General features: G+C 45.1%; 4 protein-coding genes across 11 annotated transcripts in view; 1 reads left to right on the plus strand and 3 right to left on the minus strand.

Annotated features, from left to right (window-relative positions):
* cep152 (centrosomal protein 152) overlaps positions 1-464 on the minus strand; it is a 28,500-nt gene extending 28,036 nt beyond the window's left edge. The window contains exon 1 of the mRNA XM_076268555.1: positions 137-464. The gene's annotated coding sequence lies outside the window, so the exon portion shown is untranslated. The remainder of the gene's footprint in view (positions 1-136) is intronic.
* A 374-nt stretch (positions 465-838) lies between these two features.
* On the minus strand, positions 839-11,362 carry cops2 (COP9 signalosome subunit 2). Its single transcript, XM_076268626.1, has 13 exons — positions 11,206-11,362; positions 10,149-10,262; positions 9,843-9,920; positions 9,299-9,424; positions 9,093-9,182; positions 8,887-8,964; positions 5,865-6,039; positions 3,883-4,061; positions 3,643-3,695; positions 3,325-3,422; positions 2,659-2,741; positions 2,483-2,541; positions 839-1,629 (listed from the first exon to the last, which is right to left on the minus strand). Exons 1-13 carry the CDS (start codon positions 11,257-11,259, stop codon positions 1,485-1,487), a joined length of 1,332 nt encoding a protein of 443 aa, XP_076124741.1. The 5' UTR covers positions 11,260-11,362; the 3' UTR covers positions 839-1,484.
* Positions 11,359-15,744, plus strand: galk2 (galactokinase 2). Its single transcript, XM_076268620.1, has 10 exons — positions 11,359-11,571; positions 11,684-11,772; positions 11,871-11,994; positions 12,138-12,228; positions 12,343-12,489; positions 12,640-12,738; positions 12,839-12,991; positions 14,182-14,392; positions 14,630-14,831; positions 15,382-15,744. Exons 1-10 carry the CDS (start codon positions 11,522-11,524, stop codon positions 15,590-15,592), a joined length of 1,377 nt encoding a protein of 458 aa, XP_076124735.1. The 5' UTR covers positions 11,359-11,521; the 3' UTR covers positions 15,593-15,744.
* Positions 15,745-15,919: 175 nt separating this feature from the next.
* atp8b4 (ATPase phospholipid transporting 8B4) overlaps positions 15,920-25,385 on the minus strand; it is a 37,284-nt gene continuing 27,818 nt past the window's right edge. For all 8 annotated transcript variants that reach the window (XM_076268581.1, XM_076268611.1, XM_076268603.1 and 5 more), the window contains 8 exons: positions 24,910-25,048; positions 24,046-24,229; positions 22,251-22,474; positions 21,539-21,622; positions 20,572-20,817; positions 20,261-20,399; positions 19,466-19,596; positions 15,920-19,002 (listed from right to left, as the gene is read on the minus strand). In XM_076268581.1, coding sequence (XP_076124696.1) covers positions 18,391-19,002; positions 19,466-19,596; positions 20,261-20,399; positions 20,572-20,817; positions 21,539-21,622; positions 22,251-22,474; positions 24,046-24,229; positions 24,910-25,048 — 1,759 coding nt within the window. In that variant the 3' untranslated portion in view covers positions 15,920-18,390. The remainder of the gene's footprint in view (positions 19,003-19,465; positions 19,597-20,260; positions 20,400-20,571; positions 20,818-21,538; positions 21,623-22,250; positions 22,475-24,045; positions 24,230-24,909; positions 25,049-25,385) is intronic.

Genomic DNA, 25,385 nt, shown 5'->3' on the forward strand with positions numbered 1-25,385 from the left:
AACCAGCAAATCCATGAAATCCTATGCCAACTCGGCTCAGCTCATAGTTAACGATGGCTCATTCATGCATGCTATCGATAGTAAACTTATCCACCAGGAAGTCATAACACAGGTAACGTTAACATTAGATACTCACCACGACCACAGTAAAATCCACTTTGTTTCACTAGGCACGTTGTCTAAGATAAATAACACTAGCAGCGCTACAACATGGAAGATAATAGCGTTCGCCTGCCAAGACTGGTTAAATGTCGTTAGCTTAGTAAAGTGCAATGCTAACGTTGAGTTCACGTTACCACCATAGCAACCAAAAGGAGCGTTTGTCAATTTTTTACGGTACCTGTTCATAGACAGTTAAGATACGTGGTTGCAGTAGACGTAAGACATATCATTGCATTTCACTTAACCACACAACCGTTATTTTCAGACCAAACTCCAGAGTCGTCGTAGTTTCCATAATGGTTTTGTTGTCATGCGTCTCCAAAGCTGGCGCCTAAACCGGCGGCAACTTTTCCGCTCATCTGATTGGGTGACAGACAAGAATGGGCGTGCTAATGTCATGAAACAACAACGCCCCCTCACAGCTGGTCTTGAAGGGAACCGGAGGATGTCAGCTCGATAACAGAGCCCGTACCAAACCTACTCTGTATGGTTTGCTCGCCTTTCTTAAATAAGGCTAGCACTGACATTAGAACGAATAATTGTAATTCGAAGTGGTATTACTGGTATTCTATACATTGATAAGGCCATACCTCAATGGTGATACCGCATTCTATGCACACACACACACACACACACAAGTAAAATCTGGACCAAAAAAAAACATGAGAAAAGCAAGTTCAATAGAAGCATCATGGGCATCATTTATTACATTTTTTCCCAACAAAACAAAAGAACAGGGACAGCGTTACAATGTAACAGAGACACTGTTTTTTTCCTCTCAGCAAAAACAAGGAGTGCCAGTAATTACTCGCTCTATGCAGACATCAGTGGTGTATCTGATCACAGCCCAGAGCCCCACACTGAGCCCGGGAGAACATGCTGTCTGTGACGGCCAAAGTGCTAACCAGAGAAATTATTCCATGGAAATAATGTTTATCGCTTATCAAACAATGACGTAAATTAACTTGAGTAAAATGAACCATGACCACAAGTCAGTAATCTGAATCAGTTTACCTCTCCCAACAGATATCATTGCTGCTTGAGCAACAACTGACAATGGGGACATCTGGACAGAGGATAAGAGTCTGGTTGTTGTTGTTGTTGTTGATGGTTTTTTTTTTTGTCTTTTATGGTGTGCCTTGGATTCAGTGCTTAGCTCCAAGTGAAAGCAGCAGCCTCACACAGATTAGCCAGAACACACACACACACTCACACACCATCAACCAGCTAGGAGGTGCCACATGACTTGACAGTAGTATTTTGCCCTCGACCGTCCATGGTTGCAAAAGGTGTGACAGGTTGCCAGGTGATCATTGCGCCCGTCAAGCCAGCTTGCTGACAATGGCTTGGTTGAGAGAATTGAGCTGATTGGTCCATTTGTCTAAAGCTGTGTAGCGGGCTCCGCCTCTCTTCTGATGGTCCAGCTCCAAGAGTTGGTTGACCTGGTCAATGCGGCCATTGATCGTACTGGAAGAACAAATCAAACAAACAAAAAAATCACTGAGGTGTTATCTAATATTGTAACCAGGCTAAAGAGCATTAATATCTTTACTTAAAGGAATTATCCTAATTGTCCGTAGGAGTCGATTGCCGAGTGTGGAGTAACGCTCTGGAAATTCACAATTTCGTCTAACATGCTCTGGAAATTCACAATTTCGTCGCCATTTAAAAAAAAAAAAAAAAAAAAAAAAAAAACATAGTCCAGTATTTCTTTCGAAATTGAAATGATGTTGTATGCAACAGCAAACCCTAGCTTACTAACAGGTTGGAATTTTGAAATGTCACGTGACGTGAGCGTGTTACTTCACACTTGGCAATCGACTCCTACGGACTTTCCCCTAAAGATGGCAGCTACAGCAGAAACATTTCCGGAAAGGTACTGGCTTGATGAAATTCATTCTGGACTCTCTATCCGACCACATAAAGACCTCGGGATACTTCGGTTTGGTTTTAGGGACCCTCTACTCACTACCACGTAAGTGTAATGTTGTTTGGAACTGTAGAAGAGGTATAAAAATAGCGTTTTGTAGCGGCGAAATGACATGCCCGGGTCACTTCCAGGCTAACGAGTTTTGACTAAAAACGGTAAAAACTTTCTCAAAACACATCCGAATGACATGATTTTGATGTCAACTCAACGTATGTACTCCCAATCATCCGTAAATTGATCTAAAGTGCATTTTACTCTAGATAATTCCTTTAAAGGCTAACATGAAAATACAATAGAGTAAAAAAATGTTGCCACAATTACTGGGACTATCCTTTCTACTTGGTGCACTGTGAAGGACCATGACCTTAACTGTGGAGATAAAACACTTACTTGTCTAATATGCACTGAACAAGCAAGCTTTCCACGTCTGCTACATCAATGTTCAATTCCTTGGAGAGAAAAACAGATCGAGAAAAATATTAAAACCTCTTCTCAATTAATATAGGGGGTCAGAAAACAAGCGTTTAGATTAATACATTAATATACCAGTTGTAATCTGCCCTTACCTTCGAGATGAAAGGTATGTGTATTCTAGTGTAAGGCTTAATTAACTTGATGAGCACTTGTGTCCTGATATTCCTCAATAATTCTGCAATCAGAAGAGGAAGGAGAGACACGTGACAAGTTAAGAAACATCCATCATGCAACAGGACAGCACACTGCTACCACTGCTTAGAGATATCAACCTACTTCAGAAGACAGGTCTTCTTTCTCACCAGGTCAGGTTCTTTTTATCTCAGAAAACAAATGTTTTCAAGACTAAAAACAATGCTACCTAATTTTAAATGTACTTAAACATAAACCAATGTACATGCATAAAAAATGGGTATTGGGAAATATCCTGTTTCTATGGTAAATCTGAAAACACACATCTTTTTGTAACGTTATTTGTTATGTTTTAAATGTATTTGTCATGTCTTGATGTCATGGGTACGCTGGCAACTACGCCGCTCCATCCGGCATCTTTTGTCTTGTTGTTATGTGTCTTGTTTGTGGAGCACTTTGGGTTGCACTATGTGCATGTTAAATGCGCTTTAAAAAAAAAAAACTGACTTGACTTGACATCTTTAACAGTAGTTTGAAGACCAATTTCAATACATGTAAAATTTGAGGTGGTGTGCAATGGCTCGTGTACAATGAAATCCTCAGTGTGAAAACAAAGAGCTGCTTGCCTTCAATGTGCTCTCTTATAAAGGGGTCGTCCATTATGTTACTGTGGTTCGTCTTCAGGATCTTCTCAAACTCTGTGATGTCATTATTCTGGTAGGCACTGACATGAAATACATTTCATTCAACATCATGTCATTGGATGGCAGCTGATAGTCAAGGTTGCAATGCACAAAGTACACAACACATCACAAAGTAAGGAGCTAGAGTATATACCGCTATTAACAGCACATCATAAAGTAAGGAGCTATATACCGCTATTAACAGCACATACAAGTCCCAGATAGGCTTCAGGCTGAAGTCAGGTACTAGTGGATCCTTACCTTACCAAATTTGTCATGGCGAGAATTTCAGGGTCATTTTTGTATGGTTTTGCCTAAAGAAAGAGAAAAACATACGTTGGACAGAGGAAACACAGCACACATCTCGCTCCAGTCCACACTCCACAGATTGGTTTTGTTACGTTGGTCCTCATTTCCGTTGCGTTCATTTATTCAAATAAATCACTAGTTTTCAAGTCATGACAACACAACCTCTATTGTAAACACATCTTGATGGTTTACCTCCTGCGAATCGAAGGGGTTGATGCCTGACTTCATCAGCATGTTGGCCAACACCAGGTACTTCAGACAGGTGGTCCGCCGCGGGCTTCCCGACTCGTCGTAGTTCTTGAACGCCTCGAAGAAGTCAGTGTGAGCCTTCTCAAACTCACCCTCTCTCAGGTGCATCTTACCTCCACACTCTGGAGAAATGCACAAAGCAAGATTATTTACATGAAATCAATAAATAAATACTGATATGCAAATAATAAAAATGATGATAGCGCTTTGAGCCGATAGCGTCTTCGACTCTGATGAAGATGCTATCGCATCGAAATATTAGTCACCAGCACCAGTAAAAACTCGCTATAACTAATCGTGTGCTCCGGTCCGGTCCTTTTTCTGGGTTCAGTCTTATGAAGTGGCCCGAAAGTTGTGACTGGTCTTAAAGTGGCGCTTGAGCTCTGCTGTCATTGTGGGTGTAGATACTAGTCTAAGCAGTGGTGAAAGATAAGAGTTTGTTGATTTTTTGGAAAGTCATAATTAGGGCTGAACGATTTATTGCATTTGCGATAATATCGCGATATGATGAAACACGATTTTCAAACCGCAAAGGCTGCGATTTGTAATATGTGACGTCACCAAAATGCATTATACTTGCGCTTGCCGACGCGCCAATGACTCTTCTCACCGACCACTGAAGAAGCAAAATACGTAAACAAGAGGACCAGCTAACAGTGTCAAGAAAGGTCTGATCAGTAGAGCTACTTTGGTTAAAAATAAACCTCTTAATTACCTTTTGCTCGAACCTACCATGTCCCTGGTTCTAGTTCATAATTCCCCTGTGCTGCTACTCTGGCTGGTAACTTCGTTCACTTGTCCAGCTGACGATTAAAACGCCACGACTGTTTAGGCTGCACAGCAGCCATTCACCTGTGCACTGGGGACTTTGTTTACTGGAGTACAGTGACAGTGGGGGCATTTGCGATATCCAAGGGGGTTGGCGGCACAAACATTTCATCTCACAGGTAATGAATTGATGCATAATGTTATCCGCAAGTTGTTGACACAGCTAACCACCAAAAACCCAGCTGTTCTAACATTAGCTTACCAGCTAAGGCTCTAGGCTACATACATGCTGATAACTTTGCCTGTTTAAAGAGTTTTGTCTCCGCGATTGGCTTTGTTGTGATATGAACAAACTAGTTAATTTGCATGCATGCGTATTGCGCTGCGGTGTTGATGATGCTAACCTTTAGTTAACCTTTAGTTTTTTATTTAAGCAATATAGCATGAGTGTGAGTGGCCTATAGCCTACCCGGGGGTGTAGTTTTTTTTTTTTCATTTTGTATTGTGTGTGTGTGTGTGTGTGTGTGTGTGGGGGGGGGGGGGGCGGGCAGAGGATCAAAGGAAGGTCAGGGGGGCGTTTGCTCAAAAAAGGTTTGTGGTTTAAAGATGCAGAATTTATTTTCTCACAATGTTGTTTCTTGCGAAGTTATCTTTTTTTTTCTTTCTGAGAATCTAGTTCCTTCATCATTTATCTGCTTTATAGGTGTTTCCAACCTGCAAGTGGCTCTTTAAGAAACACTGATATGAAACATGATATTTTCTGACATCTGCTCTTGGACCACTTGGGATAGCTTGCAGACAACCTCACTTTGAGAAACACTGCAATAGTCCCATGTTCTCCTGTTCTTTCCTCATGCTGTAGACCCACGTTCTCCTGTTCTTTAGTCATGATATAGACCCATGTTCTTCTGTCCTTTAGTCATGCTATACCCATGTTCTCCTGTTCTTTAGTTATGCTATAGACCCACGTTCTCCTATTCTTTCCTCATGCTGTAAATCTATGTTCTCCTGTTATTTAGTCATCCTATAGACCCATGATCTCCTGATATTTAGTCATGCTATAGACCCATGTTCTCCTGTTCTTTAGTCATGCTATAGACCCTTGTTCTCCTGTTCTTTAGTCATGCTGTACAGCCATGTTGTGAGGGTATGCGTACCTCTGATCACGCCCATGATGAGTGGATGGGGGATAGCAGACTTGATGTGTAGGGACTGCTCATACAGGGCCTTGAGCTTCTTGTTGTTCTTCTGCGCCGTGTACATCTGGATCTCCAGCGCATAGATCTCCAGAAGCTGCGTGCCTTTCTTCAAGTCATCCTCTCCATCATCGGTCTAAAACCACACACACACACAGCATCATCAGTCTAAAACCTCACAACAGCGTGCACACACACACACAGCATCATCAATGTAAAACCTCACAAGCCACACAGCAGCCTCAGTCTACAACCACACGACAGTGGTTTTGGGGGCAGCCGTGGCCTACTGATCACATCTGGTAAAAATGCCCTTTTCTTTAGGACACTACTTCTTGTCATGTTTGTAGGCTTGCCTAGTGCCCACATCTCTGCTTGTATCTGCACTCCGTCGCAGCATATTAGCAGCTTTTCTCTTTCTCCTCTCCTACATCTTTTCATTAGTTATCTTTTCTTGGCTCTCTGCTTCAGCTGCCACAGCAGCACTGGTTGAAACCACTGGTTAATAGCTGGATAGCTAATATGAAAGTTAATCATGCTGGTCGGCTTGTTAGTTTGCAACTCTAAATGTAACCAATATTTTCTCCCCTGGGTCTTGGAAAATACTTTTATACTAATACTAATCTATTGGGACTGAAGGAGCAAACAAACCAGTGATGATCTGATAGTAACGTTTACGTTTGTCTAATGTTATCCACTTGCACTACTAGAAGTAATTGACCAGCTGTAACGTTATAGCGTGCTAATAAAATAAAAAAACAGGTGTGTTCTAACGTATAAATACCCAACTTGCCATAACTTCTCTGAAGTTTGGTCACCTCAATTGATGCTGATAGCACCAAACTTAACAGAGAATGCACTCTTTACAATTTTGGCGTGGTTCATGATGCTACCAGTGAACCAAATCCACGTGCGTGCTCACACACACACACACACACACACACACACACCCCAAAACTGCTTGAGTGGCCTGTGCACAGAGGGGAGGGGCGTGTCATCAGTCTAAAACCTCAAACACAGCACACAAACACAGCATCATCTAAAACCATAAAACAGCACACATACACACGGCTGAGCACAGAATCAGTCTAAAACCTCACAGCAGCACCAGTCTAAAACCTTACCAAAGCGCGTGCGCGCGCGCGCGCACACACACACACACACACACACACACACACACACACACACACACACACACACACACACACACACACACACACACACACACACACACACACACACACACACACACACACACACACACACACACACACACACACACACACACACACACACACACACACACACACACACACACACACACACACACACACACACACACAGCATCATCAGTCTAAAACCTCACAAAAGAACACACACAACAGGCTGAGTACAACATGCTGTCGACATCAGGCAGCAAAACTGGTCTCAAGTTCTTATATCCGCTTATCTGCTAATAACACATCAAATGTCCACACTCTGGAGGGGGTGGGGGGGCAGAATATTCCACATTGCCTGCTTTCACTGGGCCTAGCAAAAAAGCTAGCCTACTACTACTAGCCTACTATCGCAGCCAGTCACTCATCTAAGATCTTCAGTGGTCTCTACCTCATAAGCAACGCATCTCATACCACGTTATTACCAGGCATGCCGATTATGAGCAGGGGCAGCGGAAAATGAAAGTAAGGGTAGATTGCACAGTCCAGGACAGGTTACTGGAAGCAGTATCGGGCGCACCGGCGCAGCAAACAACTTTTACAAATAACAAATCCCCATATCCATTCCGCTGCTGTCTGGGTGCCAAAAGCACGAAATACAAGGCACAGTGTAAAACGGAGGTCTTCTAATCCTATACATCTAACGAAAGAAATGGTTTCGTAACATGGTGGAGAATAGTGAATTTGCGCTTCAGTGCTGTAGCCTCTGAAAAATATTAGAGCTATGTGACAATCAGCCAGAATTTCCTCTAGTTGTAACAATAACAATAATTCATTAGAACTATTTTCGCTAAAACATTAAATATTTTAAAGAAGCCCTATGCAACAATTTTAGCAAAAATGCAGGTTGAGAGTCGTTCTGATGGTTCTACAACACTTTTTGGGTCGTTTGGTGGGTGCTTCGTCTCCCCCTAGTGCTTCTCCGCAGAAAAAACGAATATGCAATTTTCTGGTCCCGGACCGAAGAAATCCGGATGTAACTCGGCGAAAGGCCTCGAAAATGTAGTCAGATTGTAGTTTCTAAGAAGACTGCAAAACGGACTCCGACTTGGCTTTGTTGCTGTTGAAATTGTAAGTAGCCTACCCTTGGGTGAACTTCGTTTTTGTAATGTGGTTTGATAGTCTCTTGAACAATGTGTTGGCTCGACCGTTTTATTGTGAGCCCTGTATATGTTTAGCTTGGTTTCTTGATGGCTAGCTCGCTAGCTAGTGGGGGTTTAGCGTAGCAGTCACTTGCTACCGAAGCTGCGGGGGGAGCTATGTCGTGAAAAATGCGAGCCCAAATCAGGCGAAAACCCAGAAACAGCGAAGGAATAACCAGACTTGCATAGGGCTTCTTTAAGTTCAATGTACAGTGCGAGGAAAACAAAACACAATAACAATGTCACAATCAGGAATTATCTGAATAAGACGGTAGTTTCATTTTTGCACTATCTGGCTAACAGTCTTTAAAGTAAACAAGCTAAGTCACCTACACTGCATATGCATCAGTTCTAGGCTCAATTTCTTTTACAGGGAAACGTTTTTATGTTTTTGCCTATGTTAAATCAGGGTCTATAGAATTAGTGTGTGTATGGCTTGTGGGGGTGTGGCATCATGATGGTTGCTTTCCATAGTGATATCGGTCAACCATCACAATGGGCGATGACATCGTCCATCGGCCCAACCCTAGTCCACACATTACAAGAGACACAACAGAAGTGCAGGGTACGAGACAGCCTTCAGATGTTGCGTGACATGTTTGAACACCAGGCTTGCTCTTTTACCTGACATGACTGGTGCAGCTGCCTGAGAATTTTCTGGAGTTTGCCGAATTCCTCCCTCTCCAAATACAACTTTCCCAGCTAAAAAGACAGAAAAGCACAGGACATTTGACATAACTGAGAAATGGATGACATAACTGAGAAATTATATGAATGTTACAATATAAATAGATAGCAGCTGTTATATTCAAGCACACTTGCTTCAATACCTTTGTGTTGGTTTTAAACCAAAGCCTGTCATTTTTGGCATCCTTCAGTGCTTCCAATGTTGTTTCATAAAACTCCTGGAGCAGATCCATCTGTGAAGACAGACCGAGAAGATTGTAAATGACGCCATTATTTATGCCCATCTTTGACAATGGATGTACATGTATCGGCTTTATTTCCTCAACATGTTTTTCATGTCCATACTTACTTGTTTAGAAGTGGAGATATAATCCAATATGGAGTTTATGGATTTCTCTGAGTAGTTCCTGGTGACGGCACTGCGAATATATGTCAGGAGCTGCTTGTATCGATTCATCATTTCAGGGAAGTTAGTCTGTGAAAAGAAAGAGAACAACTAAGATGAAAATGTACTCTCAGGTGTGCTGTTATAACAAGCAAGCAAGAAGTAAGCAAGAGTGAAACGTAAATTAATCCATTTATGCTGCCTCCGTTTCACGTAGCACAACGATGTGTTTATCCATACGCTTCACATACGCTCTGAAAATAGACGTAACAATACACTTTCCTCTACTTAAGTTTTAATGGCCGTAATTCGCACACAAAGCGCTGGCTGTGTAAAGAGATACACTGATTCAAATGGAATTCTATCGCTAACAATAAACAATGACAGACTCTTCAAAAACGTCTCTGATGTGAATCGCCACTTAGAGCAACATGTAACGAAACAGCACCAGGGTTTCACCACAAGCAACACCTCTGAGATGTATCTGCACAGTTGTGTGTGCACTTACCAGCTTAAAATTTATCTTGATCATCTGTTTCAGTGCTTTGAATCCCCATTCACCCTTCTCACCCTCAAGTTCAAGCACCTGATGGACAAAGACATGCAGAACACCATCAGTACAGGAAACAGTAACATAACACATCAAGCTTTAAAGTCAAAGAGTCCATTCCATCACCACTTGGCAGATTATTATTTGCATTCACCATAACATAAACCACTACACTTAAGAGGTCTCAGGTCTGTAAGAAGAGCTGGCCTGCACAGTTAGAGGGAGGCATTGATAAATCATGTAATGTAAACTTAAGAGCTGAACCTTCTGAAAGCTGCTGAGGGCTGCTTTCGGATCGTCTTCTTTCAGCGCTTTGGAATTGTAGTACTGGTTTTCCAAGTCCACGTTGGGCTCGGAGTTGCTGTCTTCTGAGTATTCCTTAAATGACAGGATGTAAACAACATGAACAAAACAAACAAGGACAATGATGAAGCCCCTAAAATATAAACACGTTGACGTAGTAACCTAGTTCAGAGGTCAGTGTAGCACAACACAAGAGCAGTGCCCTGTGAGCTACTGAACGTTTAGCCTGTATTATGTCAAGACTGAACTACGGAGAAATGGGATTCCTGTCTCCTCTCGCAAGCGCCTCTAGTGGAAATGCTCAAACTACAGTAGGCTATCTGACCAAACTCTGGTTAGCTAGGGGAGTAGCTAGCAAGCTTTGACGTTATGTTATGGCTATCTGAGGCAGCTATTTCACAGTTTCAATAACAAAAATGCTTAACTTAGATAATTCTAGCTGACTGGACACAACAGATTATAAGATGAACGATGCACACAGTGCCTCGTCTCAAAAGCAACCCCTAGTTCTAACGTGTAGTTTGGTAAAGCATTTCCTGAAGTTTCAGTGACAGAACTTAGCTTATGTTGCTATACCGGTGGAATGACTGTAAACCGATTGCTACGATAGCTGTTTAGCTTGCCAGTGACATAGCATGGTCAAAGACAATAGCTTACATCATTGCGCGATCTTCAGGGCGTACAAGGTATCTCTAAACACTTACGACGTCATATTATAGCACATTTGTCTTTAAATCACCTCTAAGACATGTTGTCATCAGATTGTATTTGCCAGGACAAGCAACTGTTGTATCACCAAAGCTATTATGCTAGCATTAGCTTCGCACTACGTTAGCCGCTTAGCTTGCTGTGCTAACAAGTGAACCATTCACGGCCTCGAAGCTGAGAGCTACGGTTGCAAGCCCGTCCATGGTACTGATTATATACGGCAAAATAATGCCTTGCATTTAAACGTCTGCACACAAAGTAACATAGCGACTCTCTGTGTAGTGTTTGGAATGCAAGAAACTAAACGTACCAGGTCATAGTCCTCTTCATCATCGCACATGAAATCATCCTCCATGTCAGACATCTTGACCACAGTATGGAGCCTAAATAACTCCCAGCATTCTTTGCGCTACAAAAACCTTCTGTAAGTTACTTGGCGAGGAGGAAAAGATTGTTGCAGACTCTGAGCAGATCCTCTTCCGTGTATTTGAAAAAAAAAACAGCTGAACAGAGGTATGACAGTCAGCTGACTATATGAAGGACACGGCATTATTGCAGGGATTGCGCTAGTTTCAGTTGATTTAGTCTCAGATTTGATTTAGTCGCATCTTCACACGAGAAAAGATATGACATCTCACCCGCCCAAGCTGAAAGTGCAACTCTCTAGGAATGAAAGGTGAGTTTATAAATGAATAACAGTCTCATAGTTTTTTAAAAGCCTGTCAGCTTAAATTAGGCCATTATCGTTCTTTTGGGTGATGGTGTTTCCTTGCCACGCTGACCAACAGGCTGCAGCGACTCAAGGAGGCTTTTCAGGAAAAGTATGGGGAACCCGTACTCTTCTATGCATGTGCACCTGGACGGGTAAACTTAATAGGTAAGCAATCAGATTTTCAGTTCTTGTACATTATTCAGTGCAGTTCGTTGGGATGGTGTGGCTCCAGTTTTAAAGCGGTGAACCTGTCCCCCGTCCAGGAGAACACATTGACTACTGTGGTTATGCTGTGCTCCCTATGGCTATTGAGCAGAACATCCTGGCTGCGGTCTCAGTGAATAACTCTCAAACAATTCAGCTGGCCAACACCAATGAAAAATACCAGTAAGATATTTGAATAATGTGTTCTGCAGTCATCTTATGAGCCTTCTCTTTAATTACATCATTCTGTGAAAGTATGTGTTACTCTTCTGTCAAACAGAAGATGGCAGTGTTGAATCCTTACTATATGCTTGGTGTCTTTGCAGGGACTTCACTGTATCATCTGACAGCATTGCCATTGACCGAGACAACCCTCAGTGGCAATATTACTTTCTATGTGGAGTGAAGGGGATTCAGGTTTGTGCTGGTTAGGTAGTTCACAGTGCAGACACCATTATTCAGTTAGATGATTTCCTCCTGCGTTTCCTTCTCTGCTGTGACGCTGACCGTTGACTGCCCCTCCCCCCTCAGGAGCATCTCGGCGTGTCTCCGCTGGCGGGGATGCGGTGCGTGGTGGACGGGACCATCCCTGCAAGCTCAGGGCTCTCCAGCTCCAGCGCGCTGGTCTGCTGTGCTGGGCTCGTCACTATGGAGGCCAACCGCCAGGCTCGCTCAAAAGTACCTCAGCTCTGAAGTAACTCTAGAAACACCTGTAGAAGTGTGCTGCTGGGGTTGAACGAGTCTCTGAACAAGAGCACGCGCTTGACCTCTAGCTGTGGCGCAGAGGCTAACGTTTAACTGGAGATTGCCCTGTGCTCTGTCCTGCAGGTGGAGTTGGCAGAGGTGTGTGCCAAGTGTGAGCGCTATATTGGCACAGAGGGCGGGGGCATGGACCAGTCCATCTCTTTCCTGGCCGAGGAGGGAACGGTAGGCCTTCTCATCTCAACTCTGCTGCAGGTGACGATGGGTTCAGTGCTGGCCGGCCCGTGTGGGTCGTTGTTGATTATCATGTTGTCCGTGTGTCCAGGCCAAACTGATTGAGTTCAACCCGCTGCGGGCCACAGACGTGCAGCTTCCTGACGGAGCCGTGTTTGTGATCGCCAACTGCTGTGTGGAGATGAACAAGGCGGCCTCGTCTCATTTCAACATCAGGGTGGTGGAGTGCCGGATAGCAGCCAAGGTCAGAGGTCAGCTCGTTTGGGTTGGGTGGGGTACCAGGTACACCTCTCTACAATCCACTCAGAGGTCAGCTCGTTTGGGTTGGGTGGGGTACCAGGTACACCTCTCTACAATCCACTCAGAGGTCAGCTCGCTTGGGTTGGGTTGAGGACAAGTTACTCCAAACAGTGGGGCTCCAAAAGTAACAATTTAATGGGAGCTTCCTGGTGTGCGGATCAACTCTTGTGTATACTAATATGCTTTAGATCCTGCACTGCACCCATCCAAATGGCTTTTTGGGTATGTGTGGTCTCTCACTGTTTCTCTATAATGGGTACAAGGTACACCTCTCTAAAATCCACTCAGAAGTAGCTCATTTGGGTTGGGTTGGGTACAATGTGATTAAAGGCCCTAAATTATTGTTTTTATTTTTTTTCAATACACTATTTTAGTGTACAGTAAATGTTCTTCTGGCCTCATGACAGGTTTGTTGGACTGACTGAAATTTAATTCAGGTTTTAGTATGTCAAAATGTTGCCATTAAGCTAATATTCCATGTAGCAGATTCACCCTATTGAGCACCAAATGGCAGAGTAGGCTCTAATGTGTTACATACATATACTACACATATTACACCTCTATTTTATGGAGTAGATGTGTGTTATATCTGTGTGGTGTGTGTGTTATACTCCATGTGATAAAGGAGTGGTATGTGTGTTATATCTGTGTGATATGGGAGTGGTATGTGTTATACTCTGTGTGATAAATTGGTGTGTGTTATACTCTATGTGATATGGGAGTTGTGCGTGTTATTACTCCATGTGATAAAGTGGTGTGTTATATTCTGTGTGATATGGGAGTGGTGTGTTATACTCTGTGATAAAGTGGTGTGTTATATTCTGTGTGATATGGGAGTGGTGTGTTATACTCTGTGATAAAGTGGTGTGTGTGTTATACTCTGTGTGATAAAGTGGTGTGTGTGTGTGTGTGTGTGTTATACTCTGTGTGATAAAGTGGTGTGTGTGTGTTATACTCCGTGTGATAAAGTGGATAAAGTGGTGTGTGTGTGTTATACTCCGTGTGATAAAGTGGTGTGTGTGTGTTATACTCCGTGTGATAAAGTGGTGTGTGTGTTATTCTCCATGTGACAAGGGAGTGGTGTGTGTGTAACACTCCATGTGGTGTATGTGTGTGTGCTGTGTTGTCCTCCAGGTGCTGGCGAAAGCGGGGGGCCTGGAGTGGGAGCGCGTGCAGAAGCTGGCGGAGTTGCAGGAGCAGCTGGGGCTGAGCCTGGAGGAGGCGCTGGGCCGTGTGGAGGAGGTGCTGCACCCAGAGCCCTACACCAGGGAGGAGGTGATCCGCCTCCTGGGCATCACCGCCCAGCAGCTCAGCGACAACATCCTCAGCGCCAACACACAGCAAGGTGAGTACATCCTCAGCGCCAATACACAGCGAGGTGGGTTCATCCTCAGCGCTAATACACAGCGAGGTGGGTACATCCTTAGCGCCAACACACAGCAAGGTGGATACATCCTCAGCGCCAATACACAACAAGGTGGGTACATTCTCAATACACATCCTCATCACACACACATCCTCATTCTCCCCCCTCCCTTTCTTTTTTTCTTTCTTTCTTTCTTTCTTTCTTTCTTGTCCTCAGTGCCCCAGTTTAAGCTGTACCAGCGGGCGAAGCATGTATACGGGGAGGCGGCGCGAGTGCTGCGCTTTAAGAGTGTGTGTGACTCGGCTCCCACGGATGCTGTGGTCCAGCTGGGTCAGTTGATGAACCAGAGCCATCAGAGCTGCAGGGACCTGTACGAATGCAGCTGCACGCAGCTCGACCAGCTGGTGGACATCTGCCTGTGAGTACACACACACATTTACATTTATTCATTTAGCAGACACTTTTACCCAATGGCACTTACATTTGTCAATTATATTACAAGGGTCACTGTCCCCACACATGTCTGTCTGTGAGTACACACACACACACACACACACACATACACACTTCTGTGAGTATACAAACACACACATATGCACATTTATACACACGCACACACACACCTCTTTCTGCCATATTGTTTATTTGTGAGCACACAAGTGTGTTTGTGAATACATACCTGTGTGTGAAAACACACCTCTGTGAATATCTGCACCTGCCATGAAGTCTGTCTGAGCGCACTAATCTGCCCATAATAAAGAATTCAGATTGGGTCTGATAGGAATTTTACAATACAATGTCGTGGGGTTTTCAAAACTTGCAACTAGCTTGCATGAGAATATAACTGAGCACATTAAAACGAGTCTCGAGAACCTCTCCTGAAGAGAAGCGTGTATATTTAAATGAGTGTGGTCAGTTGGCATGCCTGTTGCTCACCGTTAAGCTTTCTCTTTCCTGTCTCCCTCCAGGCAAGCAGGAGCTGTGGGGTCCAGGTTAACTGGAGCAGGCTGGGGAGGATGCTCTGTTTCCATGGTACCGGCTGAAAAGATTGACTCTTTTCTCTGCACTGTGAGGGAGAAATATTATCTGCCCGACGCCCGCCTCGCGGCCCTGGAGAAGCACAGTCTGTTTGTCACCAAGCCAGGAGGGGGGGCAGCTATTTATACGGAGGGAAAGTGAGAGGGTCCTCCTGTTCTCCAGCCGAGGCAGAGGCCATGGACCAGCCCTGTAGTCTTCTCAGGCCCAGAACACTGGTCAGATTTATCTGCCCTCTGGGAAAGAACAGGGAAAAGAAAATAAAGAAAAGATGCAAACTACCATCACCAACTAAATATGGAAATGCTTCTTTCTTGTCCACACGGTATTTTCCACTCTGTATAACAGCTGTATGGTTGGCATGTGAGCGTTGTTGCTATAGCACCACAGGAGATGAGATCAAAGTTACTGTGTCTAGATTTGTCTCCTCCTTGAACCACTGTACAATAACACTTGACAGTCAACATGAAATACATAGAAAAACATTTTATTTTCAACTTGTGAATTCAGCAAGTTTACAAATCATTTACATTTATAGACATGTGTATCAGAATAAAAACAGTAATCATCAAAGGAAAATCTTCACTAAAAAAAGTCACATTTAATTAAAATTTCATTATAATATAAAAAAGCACAACATTTTGTATAAAAGTCCATGCAGATAAATAAAACAACAAATAAGTCAGTGTTTCATACATATATGTCAAAAATTAAACATTGGCAGCATGCATGGAACATGATGGCCCAATCCCAAAGTCCGGACTCACAGACTTTGCTGCGTATTCTCGCAAAATTAGTAGCTAAGGGCTGTCCCAATGTCACATTTCAAAAGGTGTGAGGGTTTGAGCACACACTTACCGAGCCCTTCCTGTGAGTGCATCGGTGCAGACTTCACCAAAGGGAATTACCCACAGATCAAAGCGTTGTGACGTTTAGCGTGGAGACCATATGGAAATCCGGAAATTACAAAGGTAAACAACAGCACGGCACACGTGCATGGTGCAACAGTCAGCAACAGCTTTGTTATTAAACATCGCCAAGGTACATGTGATCTTGTGAAGTGCTGTCCCAATCCCATTTATATCTGAGCCCATGTGGCCTCACACACTCACTCACCTGAGATCGATTAAGTCTGTGAGTCTTTAGTCCTTAGTCCTCAGGGCTCACTTTGGGATTAGGCCGATAACTGCGTAACTCGCATCTCATACGGATCATATGGAGTAAATGCTTCTGGGCACCCCGTCTCTCTGTCAGAGTAGTGTCAGTGCGTATGTGGTTCTCTGGGAGATGTAGTGTCAGTGCGTATGTGGTTCTCTGGGAGATGTAGTGTCTGTGTATGTGGTTCTCTGTCAGAGTAGTGTCAGTGCGTATGTGGTTCTCTGGGAGATGTAATGTCAGTGCGTATGTGGTTCTCTGGGAGATGTAGTGTCAGTGCGTATGTGGTTCTCTGGGAGATGTAGTGTCAGTGTGTATGTGGTTCTCTGTCAGAGTATTGTCAGTGCGTATGTGGTTCTCTGGGAGATGTAGTGTCAGTGCGTATGTGGTTCTCTGGAAGATGTAGTGTCAGTGTGTATGTGGTTCTCTGTCAGAGTAGTGTCAGTGCGTATGTGGTTCTCTGGGAGATGTAATGTCAGTGCGTATGTGGTTCTCTGGGAGATGTAGTGTCAGTGTGTATGTGGTTCTCTGTCAGAGTATTGTCAGTGCGTATGTGGTTCTCTGGGAGATGCAGTGTCAGTGCATATGTGGTTCTCTGGGCGATGTGAAAGGCACACAGTTGTTCGCTCCAGAAACCTTCGTCCCCTACAATCATGTATACAGTCGCAGACCATCGTTTAGTTGGCTGAGGTAACGTTAATTGAATCAGTTACAGACAGTTATACTATCCTTACCCACAAGGCTACATTACATGCACTGAAATGTATCCATTTGGGAAAAAAGTATTTGTGTATATTTCTGTTGATGACATACTTCTTCAAATATATATTGTATATGTGCTTGTGCTGAGATGGTGGCCTTGTAAAGCACTCATGCCTCAGAGAGCAGAGAGATGGTCTGAGGTTCGCTTGTGACGGGAACAACTCGTCACTTCCCAGTGCGTACTATAAGCAGGAAGGCCACTTGTCTCTTCCCAGTGCGTACTATAAGCAGGAAGGCCACTTGTCTCTTCCCAGTGCGTACTATAAGCAGGAAGGCCACTTGTCTCTTCCCAGTGCGTACTATAAGCAGGAAGGCCACTTGTCTCTTCCCAGTGCGTACTATAAATGCTATAAGCAGGAAGGCCACTTGACTCTTCCCAGTGCGTACTATAAATGCTATAAGCAGGAAGGCCACTTGACTCTTCCCACCGCGTACTATAAGCAGGAAGGCCACTTGTCTCTTCCCAGTGCGTACTATAAGCAGGAAGGCCACTCGTCTCTTCTCATGCAGACTGTCTCTCTCATCTTTTCACTATACTTTTATTACTTTTATTTATTACTTATACTTTCACTTCACCTTTATATTCTGGAAAATTATCACAGAACAGGCCAGCACATCCATAATGCAAGCTCATGTAACACTATTACAGAGTAATCTGGAGATTTATTGTAATATAAAAGATTTTAAAAATCTCCTGCAGGTAAGCCACTGAACTGACGGAAGATATGATCTGATATGTAGACGTTCATAAGAAAGATAATGCTTTGATGTCTGTGTGCTGAGGGGCAGTCCCTTTTGCTGTGCTTTATTGTGTTGTGTTGTGCTGTGCAGTGTTGTGCGGGGCGGTGTGGTGTGTGAGGTGTGTGTTTGGGACGGAGGTACATTCTGAGAGGCTTCACACACCGCCTCCTCACACAGCTTGAGTCAGCTGGTGTATGTGTTTGTATGTGGTGTCAGCTGGTGTGCGTGTGTGTGTGTGTGTGTGTGTGTGTGTTTAAGTGTGCTGTGGTGTCTGTCTCTGGTCATCAGGTTACGATCTCTGTCACAGGACCCTCCTCAGCCTCCTCTGTGGGGTCTCTAGCCACTCGTCCAGGGGCCCTGATACCCCCTTTGGAGTCCCCAGCCACTCGTCCAGGGGCCCCGATACCATCTGTGGGGTCTCTAGCCACTCCTCCAGGGGCCCCGATACCATCTGTGGGGTCTCTAGCCACTCCTCCAGGGGCCCCGATACCATCTGTGGGGTCTCTAGCCACTCCTCCAGGGGCCCCGATACCATCTGTGGGGTCTCTAGCCACTCGTCCAGGGGCCCCAATACCATCTGTGGGGTCTCTAGCCACTCGTCCAGGGGCCCCGATACCATCTGTGGGGTCTCTAGCGGGCCCCTCGCTGCCCGTCTCCTCCTCCACGCCGCCCCTCTTCCCGAGGATGGAGCCGATCCAGCTGCTGCTCTTGTCGGTGGGGGCGGAGCTGTGGGCGGAGACTGTGAGCTTCATGTTGCGTCCGGAGGTGATGAGCTCGCCGTAGCCCTGCTGGTGGGCGAAGGCGTAAGCCGAGCGCCGTGAGCTAGTCCTCCGGGCACGTCGCAGACTCTGCTCCTGGGGACGCTGCTTCCTGCTGGCTCTCTGCAGCAAGCGCACCTGTGCACACACACACACACACACACACACACACACACACACACACACAAACACAGGCTCAAATCAACACACAGTTCAGATCCACACAGACAAAACAATCACAAAGATAACACACAACTTCCCACATTCTGGTACGGAGCACACTCATTCACAGAGATAAAACACACACAGCTTCATATAAACAACACACACACACTGACGCACACACAGCTCCCCACAAAAACAAACCCACACACTGACACACACAGCTTCACATAAACAACACACAAACTGACACACAGGACACACACAGAAAACTTATTCACACAGATTCACAAAGACAACATACTCACTCAGAGAACACACAGTTTCACGCACACTCGGATCCACATACATACACTCAGACACATAAACAACACTCATATAGACATACAGGCTCATCTAGACGAATCTAGATGAATGTTGTGTGGGAGTTTGTTCTGACCTTGTTTGCGAGGGAGGGGTGGAGATCTTTCTTGAGGAAGCGCACAGCCAGCATGGGCATGATGCACACCACCGTGGTCAGCAAGATGACCAACCACACACTCTTCTGTGTCAGGGCATTACGGGCCGTTCCTGACAAACACACACATACACCCATGTACACGCACACGTCCACACACACAAGAAAACACACACGTGCATTCACCCACACAAACACACGCACACATACACACACACACACACACACACACACACACACACACATATGCACGCACACATATACACACACACGAAAACACACACATGCATACCCACACACAAATGCATACACTTTTAGCTCCATATATCCTACCAGTCATTACACATTATGTCAAGCAAACATAAAAATCAAACAGTAAAAACTACAACATACAGTTAAAATGCACTGTACACTTGTTCGTGGCCTACTGGTTAGGGCTTTGGACTTGTAACCGGATGGTTGCCGGTTCGAACCCCGACCAGTAGGAATGGCTGAAGTGCCCTTGAGCAAGGCACCTAACCCCTCACACACACCCCGAGCGCCGCTGTAGCAGGCAGCTCACTGCATCGGGATTAGTGTGTGCTTCACCTCACTGTGTGTTCACTGTGTGCTGAGTGTGTTTCACTAATTCATGGATTGGGATAAATGCAGAGACCAAATTTCCCTCACGGGATCAAAAGAGTATATATACTTATATATACTTATGCTTATACTTGTAATACGTAGGTATACATATGTAATACACTATATAAATGCGCTAGAGGTCTGAGTACGTACCAACGTATGGGAACTGACTGGGAAATATACTGAAGAGGCCATCGCTGTGCATGGCGAACAGAATGGCGAAGTACATGGCCACACTCCCCCACACAAAGAAGTGGTTCACCGCCGTCCAGTAGTTAGTGTCCAGGCCAATCTGAGGAACAGTCACAATGGACAAGAAGGAATATTAAAATGGATGTTACCACACAAGAACAGTCATAGAGGAATGAGAGATGATACACTCTCACACACACACACACACACACACACACACACACACACACACACACACACCCTTCAGCTCATCTGTGTGGGGATACTCTCACCTGCACGCTGACCACAATGACCAGGGAGGTTGCTATGGTGACGGCAAAGGCCTGCTGGTCTGATACGTGCGAGCCATCGTCGCGGATGGCGGAGAGGCAGAGGCAGTAGGGCAGGAAGAAGAGAACGAAGGAGGTGAAGACGCCGTGCAGCATGCAGGTGAAGAACTTGCGCTTGTTGAAGAGCAGGTTGAGCTGGCCGGGCCGGTACAGTGATGGGTAGCGCAGGCTGAACTGCTCGTTCACATCCTGGGCACACAGGGGGCATCGTGGGCACACAGGCACCGGGAGCAGAGGAGGACAGAGAAACACACTGAGTAAACTACAGTGTTCACATCACAGGTGTGTAGGTGTGTTCACATCACAGGTGTCTTTCTAGTCTCCATTATGATCCTCAGCTCCCTCTAAGCACAAAGTGTTTCATATAACCAAGCTGGGATACTAGTAACTAGCAACCGCAGGTGAAAGCTTAAAGCAATGATTCTGCTGAGAGCTCCCTAGGAGTTTAATGTGGTAAGGGGGCATTAGTTCTGCTGGTGACTGTATCTGTAACATTAGTTCTGCTAGTGGCTGTATCTATAACATTAGTTCTGCTGGTGGCTGTATCTATAACATTAGTTCTGCTGGTGGCTGTATCTATAACATTAGTTCTGCTAGTGGCTGTAGCTATAACATTAGTTCTGCTGGTGGCTGTATCTATAACATTAGTTCTGCTAGTGGCTGTATCTATAACATTAGTTCTGCTGGTGGCTGTATCTATAACATTAGTTCTGCTGGTGGCTGTATCTATAATATTAGTTCTGCTAGTGGCTGTATCTATAACATTAGTTCTGCTAGTGGCTGTATCAATAACATTAGTTCTGCTGGTGGCTGTATCTATAACATTAGTACCGCTGGTGGCTGTGTCTGACAGGTAACATTAGTTCTGCAGTGACTGTGTCTGGCTGAGGCTGGCAGGTCTCAGGTGTACCTGGTCGAACAGGCCCATGGCGAGCACCGGCAGAGACGTGTACACGATGTTGTAGAGCGTGATGAACCACTGGTCATACACCGTCTGGCAAAGAACAGAGCCACACACACACACACATCACAAGATCAGCACACAATACACACACAGCACAACACACACACAAACACACACACAGCACAACACACACACAAACACACACATCACAACATGAGCACACAATACACACACAGCACAACACACAAAAACACATCGCAACACACACATCACAACACACACACAAACACACACATCACAACATTAGCACACACACAACACAACACACACACATCACAACATTAGCACACACACAACACAACACACACACATCACAACATGAGCACACAACACACACACAGCACAACACACACACACAAACACATACATCACAACATGAGCACACAACACACACACACACACACATACACACAGCACAACACACACACAAACACACAATACACACACAGCAACACATACACACAAACACACACATCACAACATGAGCACACAGCACACAGACAGAACAATACAAGGCCAGTTTACACACAATGCAGGCTGGTCCCTACAAAATAGAGCATTCTGTCCTAGTTTGGGTAATATCTAGAACACTCTCTCATGTGATTAAGTCATATCTATAGGTAGCTTGGATAGTTTCTATAACTCTCGTATGTGTCACCTGCGCAGAGAAGCCGCAGAGGAACCCGAACCAAAAGTGGACGAGCGTGAAGGCGAAGTTCTTGTAGAAGAAATAGCAGAGGAACTTGCACATGCGGTGGTAGGACCAGCGACCATGGACCAGGAGGAGCCGCTGCAGGTAGCGGAACTGACCGAAGGAGTAGTCGGACGCCAACACCGCCTGCATACCCTCCTGACCGCTAATGCCAACGCCAATGTGAGCCGCTGAGGGGTAAGAGAACACAAAATACAGACATGGAGGGGTAAGGGTAAGAGAACACAACATACAGACATGGAGGGGTAAGAGAACACATCACACAGACATGGAGGGGTAAGAGAACACAACACACAGACATGGAGGGGTACAAATTCACAGGTAAAGCAAAGGCTGGAGTTAGACTAACTACCGGTAAATCTAGCATCAAATGTAGACACTGTCACTGCTGATGCTGACACTGTTGAATCTGTGATTTTTCTTCAGATCAAATGTATCTGGCATTTTCCTTAAGTGAGACAACAGCCTGCACAGCAGAAGGACGTGTGTGTCATCTTCACAATTTAGAGAGTCTCACTCATACCCAATCTCAGCTCACAATGCCTATGGCAGGGAATGAAGTTACACTGACAGCAGGACTCATCAATTTACAAGCTCATTTCTCAGTTCTCAGTGGGGGAGGACTTGCACCATTAAACGCTTAATCGAAAGGTGGTGCCTGGAGTTCTCTGCCCTCAGGGTGTAATAAGCAGCATCTAGCCCCAGGGGGCACTGGTTCCTCATTTGTGCTGAGGGGATCATCTCTGTTTGAATCAGAGCTGTGTTTGTTTGACAATGTCTTTGTGCTAATGAGAAAATCTCTGAAACAGAGGTGGTAGTTTGAAAATGCCCTTTTGCGGATGCCAAGGTCTCTAGCCTTATGAAGGAATCTGTGTTAAAAACTGCCCTACTGGTTTGCCACTGGCTCTTTTTGAACAGCGATACTCCTGATAGGACAGTGGTTCTGTCTGAATGGGGATCTGCTGGTTCTCTAGTGGCTCTGTCTGAATGGGGATCTGCTGATTCTCTAGAGGTTCGGGGCAGCAGTAGTGTAGTGGTTAAGGAGCTGGGCTAGCGTGCAGTAGCCTGAAAAGTTGTGGGTTCAATTCTCGGCTTCCACTGTTCCACTTGAGCAAGGCACGACAATGTAATCCCTTGTAGCCTAATGTAGTTGACATATGTGTATTTGGACAACGGTGTCTGCTAATGTATAAATGTATGGTTCTGTTTGAATGGGGATCTGCTGGTTCTCTAATCTCTAGTGGTTCTGTCTGAATGGGGATCTGCTGGTTCTCTAGTGGTTCTGTCTGAATGGGGAAATGCTGGTTCTCTGTCTGAATGGGGATCTGCTGGTTGGCCGCGGTCACTACTGTAGGTCATCTGTCTCGGTCTATCGTGTCATCCTATACTGTATATGGATATGGCCTTGATAGTGTTTACAGATATGAAATGTACACATGTTACATGACAACATGGCACAGGTGATATGATATGGGATACGGATATGACTAGTATGATATGCACATGACACAGGTATAATATGGGATATGAACTGTACATGACACATCGACATGACACAGGTGAAATGGACATGACAGGTATGATATAGGTGTGACACAGGTATGATATGGAATATGTACATAACACTAGTATGAAATGGACATGACACAGGTATGAAATAGACATGACACAGGTATGATATACAGTAGGTGTGACACAGGTATAATATAGTAGGTGTGACACAGGTATAGCGTTTTCTTACTCTTGATCATGCTGACGTCGTTGGCACCATCCCCGATGGCGAGGGTGACGGCACGTTTGTGCCGCTTGACCAGCTCGACCACCTGAGCCTTCTGCAGGGGGGTGACCCTGCAGCAGATGACCGTCTTACACAGGCACGCCACGTCCAGTAGCACCTGCTCCAGGTCCACTTCCAGAGCCTGGGCCTGGGGGGGGGGGGGCAAGTTGGGGGGGGGGGATGTAGACGGTGAGAGAGTATGTGTGTGCTCCTTGTGTGTGTGTGTGTGTGTGTGTGGGTGTGTGTGTGTGTGTTTGTGTGTGTGTGTGTGTGTGTGGGTTGGGTTAAATGCAACCAGATGGGTAAAATGCAAAGGACACATTTCTCTCAGAACAAATAAAGTAAGTTAATTAACTTGGATGATACAGCTGTGAATCAGACCTTGAAGAATCAGACAACCCGTACCTACACACAGGTGTGTACCCCTGTTGGGATATGTTGGGCTCAGCTCACCATCATACAGGAACAAACAGAAATGTCCACGTACTGGAGTTTTTAGTGGACATGCCTCTGTGTTCTTAAATCAGAGAGTTCACTCATTACACCCCAGGGAGCATCAGAGCCCTGCTTCAAAGCCTCAGGGCTGGACTCAGGAAGCATAAGAGACCTGCTTCAAAGCCTCAGAGCTGGACTCAGGAAGCATCAGAGACCTGCTCCAAAGCCTCAGGGCTAGACTCAGGAAGCATAAGAGACCTGCTCCAAAGCCTCAGGGCTAGACTCAGGAAGCATCAGAGACCTGCTCCAAAGCCTCAGGCATGGAGAAAATTACTGCAGATCTCTGGAGCAACTCCAGGGGGGAAGTAATGATGATCATTACTTTTGACTTACCAAACTGTGGCCGTTAATGATTAACCCGTACTCTGCAATAATGGTTTCTTCAAACACAGAATCGCTGGTGGAGGAGAAGGACTTCCCGGTGGCGCTGAGCTTGGCACAGCTGGGCCCCAGGATCTGCTCCTTGGCCCTCCTACCACCAGGCAGACAGAGAGGGGAGCGCCAGTCAACACACAAGTCAAGTCAAGTCAAGTCAAGTAACTTTATTTATGTAACACATTTAAAAACAACAGGAGTTGACATAAAGTGCTTCACAAGTAAGGCAGAGAGGTCATTAACTGTACATGCGTAAGTGGAAAAGAAGCACTCCATCCACCAGGCAGACAGAAGGGCGGAGGTGTCAGTCAACCCACAGCTGATAACACTATCAACAGACACACCAACACACACACCATAGCATTCCACAGCTGTATCATCCTGGGAGAGTGTATTTGAGCATGTCTCAAACACACTCTCACAGGAGTGCAACA

Source organism: Alosa pseudoharengus, unplaced genomic scaffold (genome assembly GCF_046254945.1).
Source record: "Alosa pseudoharengus isolate Yale_2024_CS ecotype anadromous, Long Island Sound unplaced genomic scaffold, YU_APseudo_1.1 YU_APseudo_1.1_scf_10, whole genome shotgun sequence".
Classification (NCBI taxonomy): Eukaryota; Metazoa; Chordata; class Actinopteri; order Clupeiformes; family Clupeidae; genus Alosa; species Alosa pseudoharengus.

What these genes read in the sequence shown, in the direction of transcription:
- galk2 (XM_076268620.1), top strand. Translation starts at nt 11,522, where the DNA reads ATGACATCTCACCCGCCCAAGCTGAAAGTGCAACTCTCTAGGAATGAA. An exon ending in AACACCAATGAAAAATACCA is followed by an intron (nt 11,995 to 12,137) that starts GTAAGATATTTG and finishes GTGTCTTTGCAG; the next exon opens with GGACTTCACTGTATCATCTG. An exon ending in TCCTGGCCGAGGAGGGAACG is followed by an intron (nt 12,739 to 12,838) that starts GTAGGCCTTCTC and finishes CCGTGTGTCCAG; the next exon opens with GCCAAACTGATTGAGTTCAA.
- cops2 (XM_076268626.1), bottom strand. Translation starts at nt 11,259, where the DNA reads ATGTCTGACATGGAGGATGATTTCATGTGCGATGATGAAGAGGACTAT. An exon ending in TCAAGATAAATTTTAAGCTG is followed by an intron (nt 9,425 to 9,842) that starts GTAAGTGCACAC and finishes TTCTTTTCACAG; the next exon opens with ACTAACTTCCCTGAAATGAT. An exon ending in ACATACCTTTCATCTCGAAG is followed by an intron (nt 2,542 to 2,658) that starts GTAAGGGCAGAT and finishes TTTCTCTCCAAG; the next exon opens with GAATTGAACATTGATGTAGC.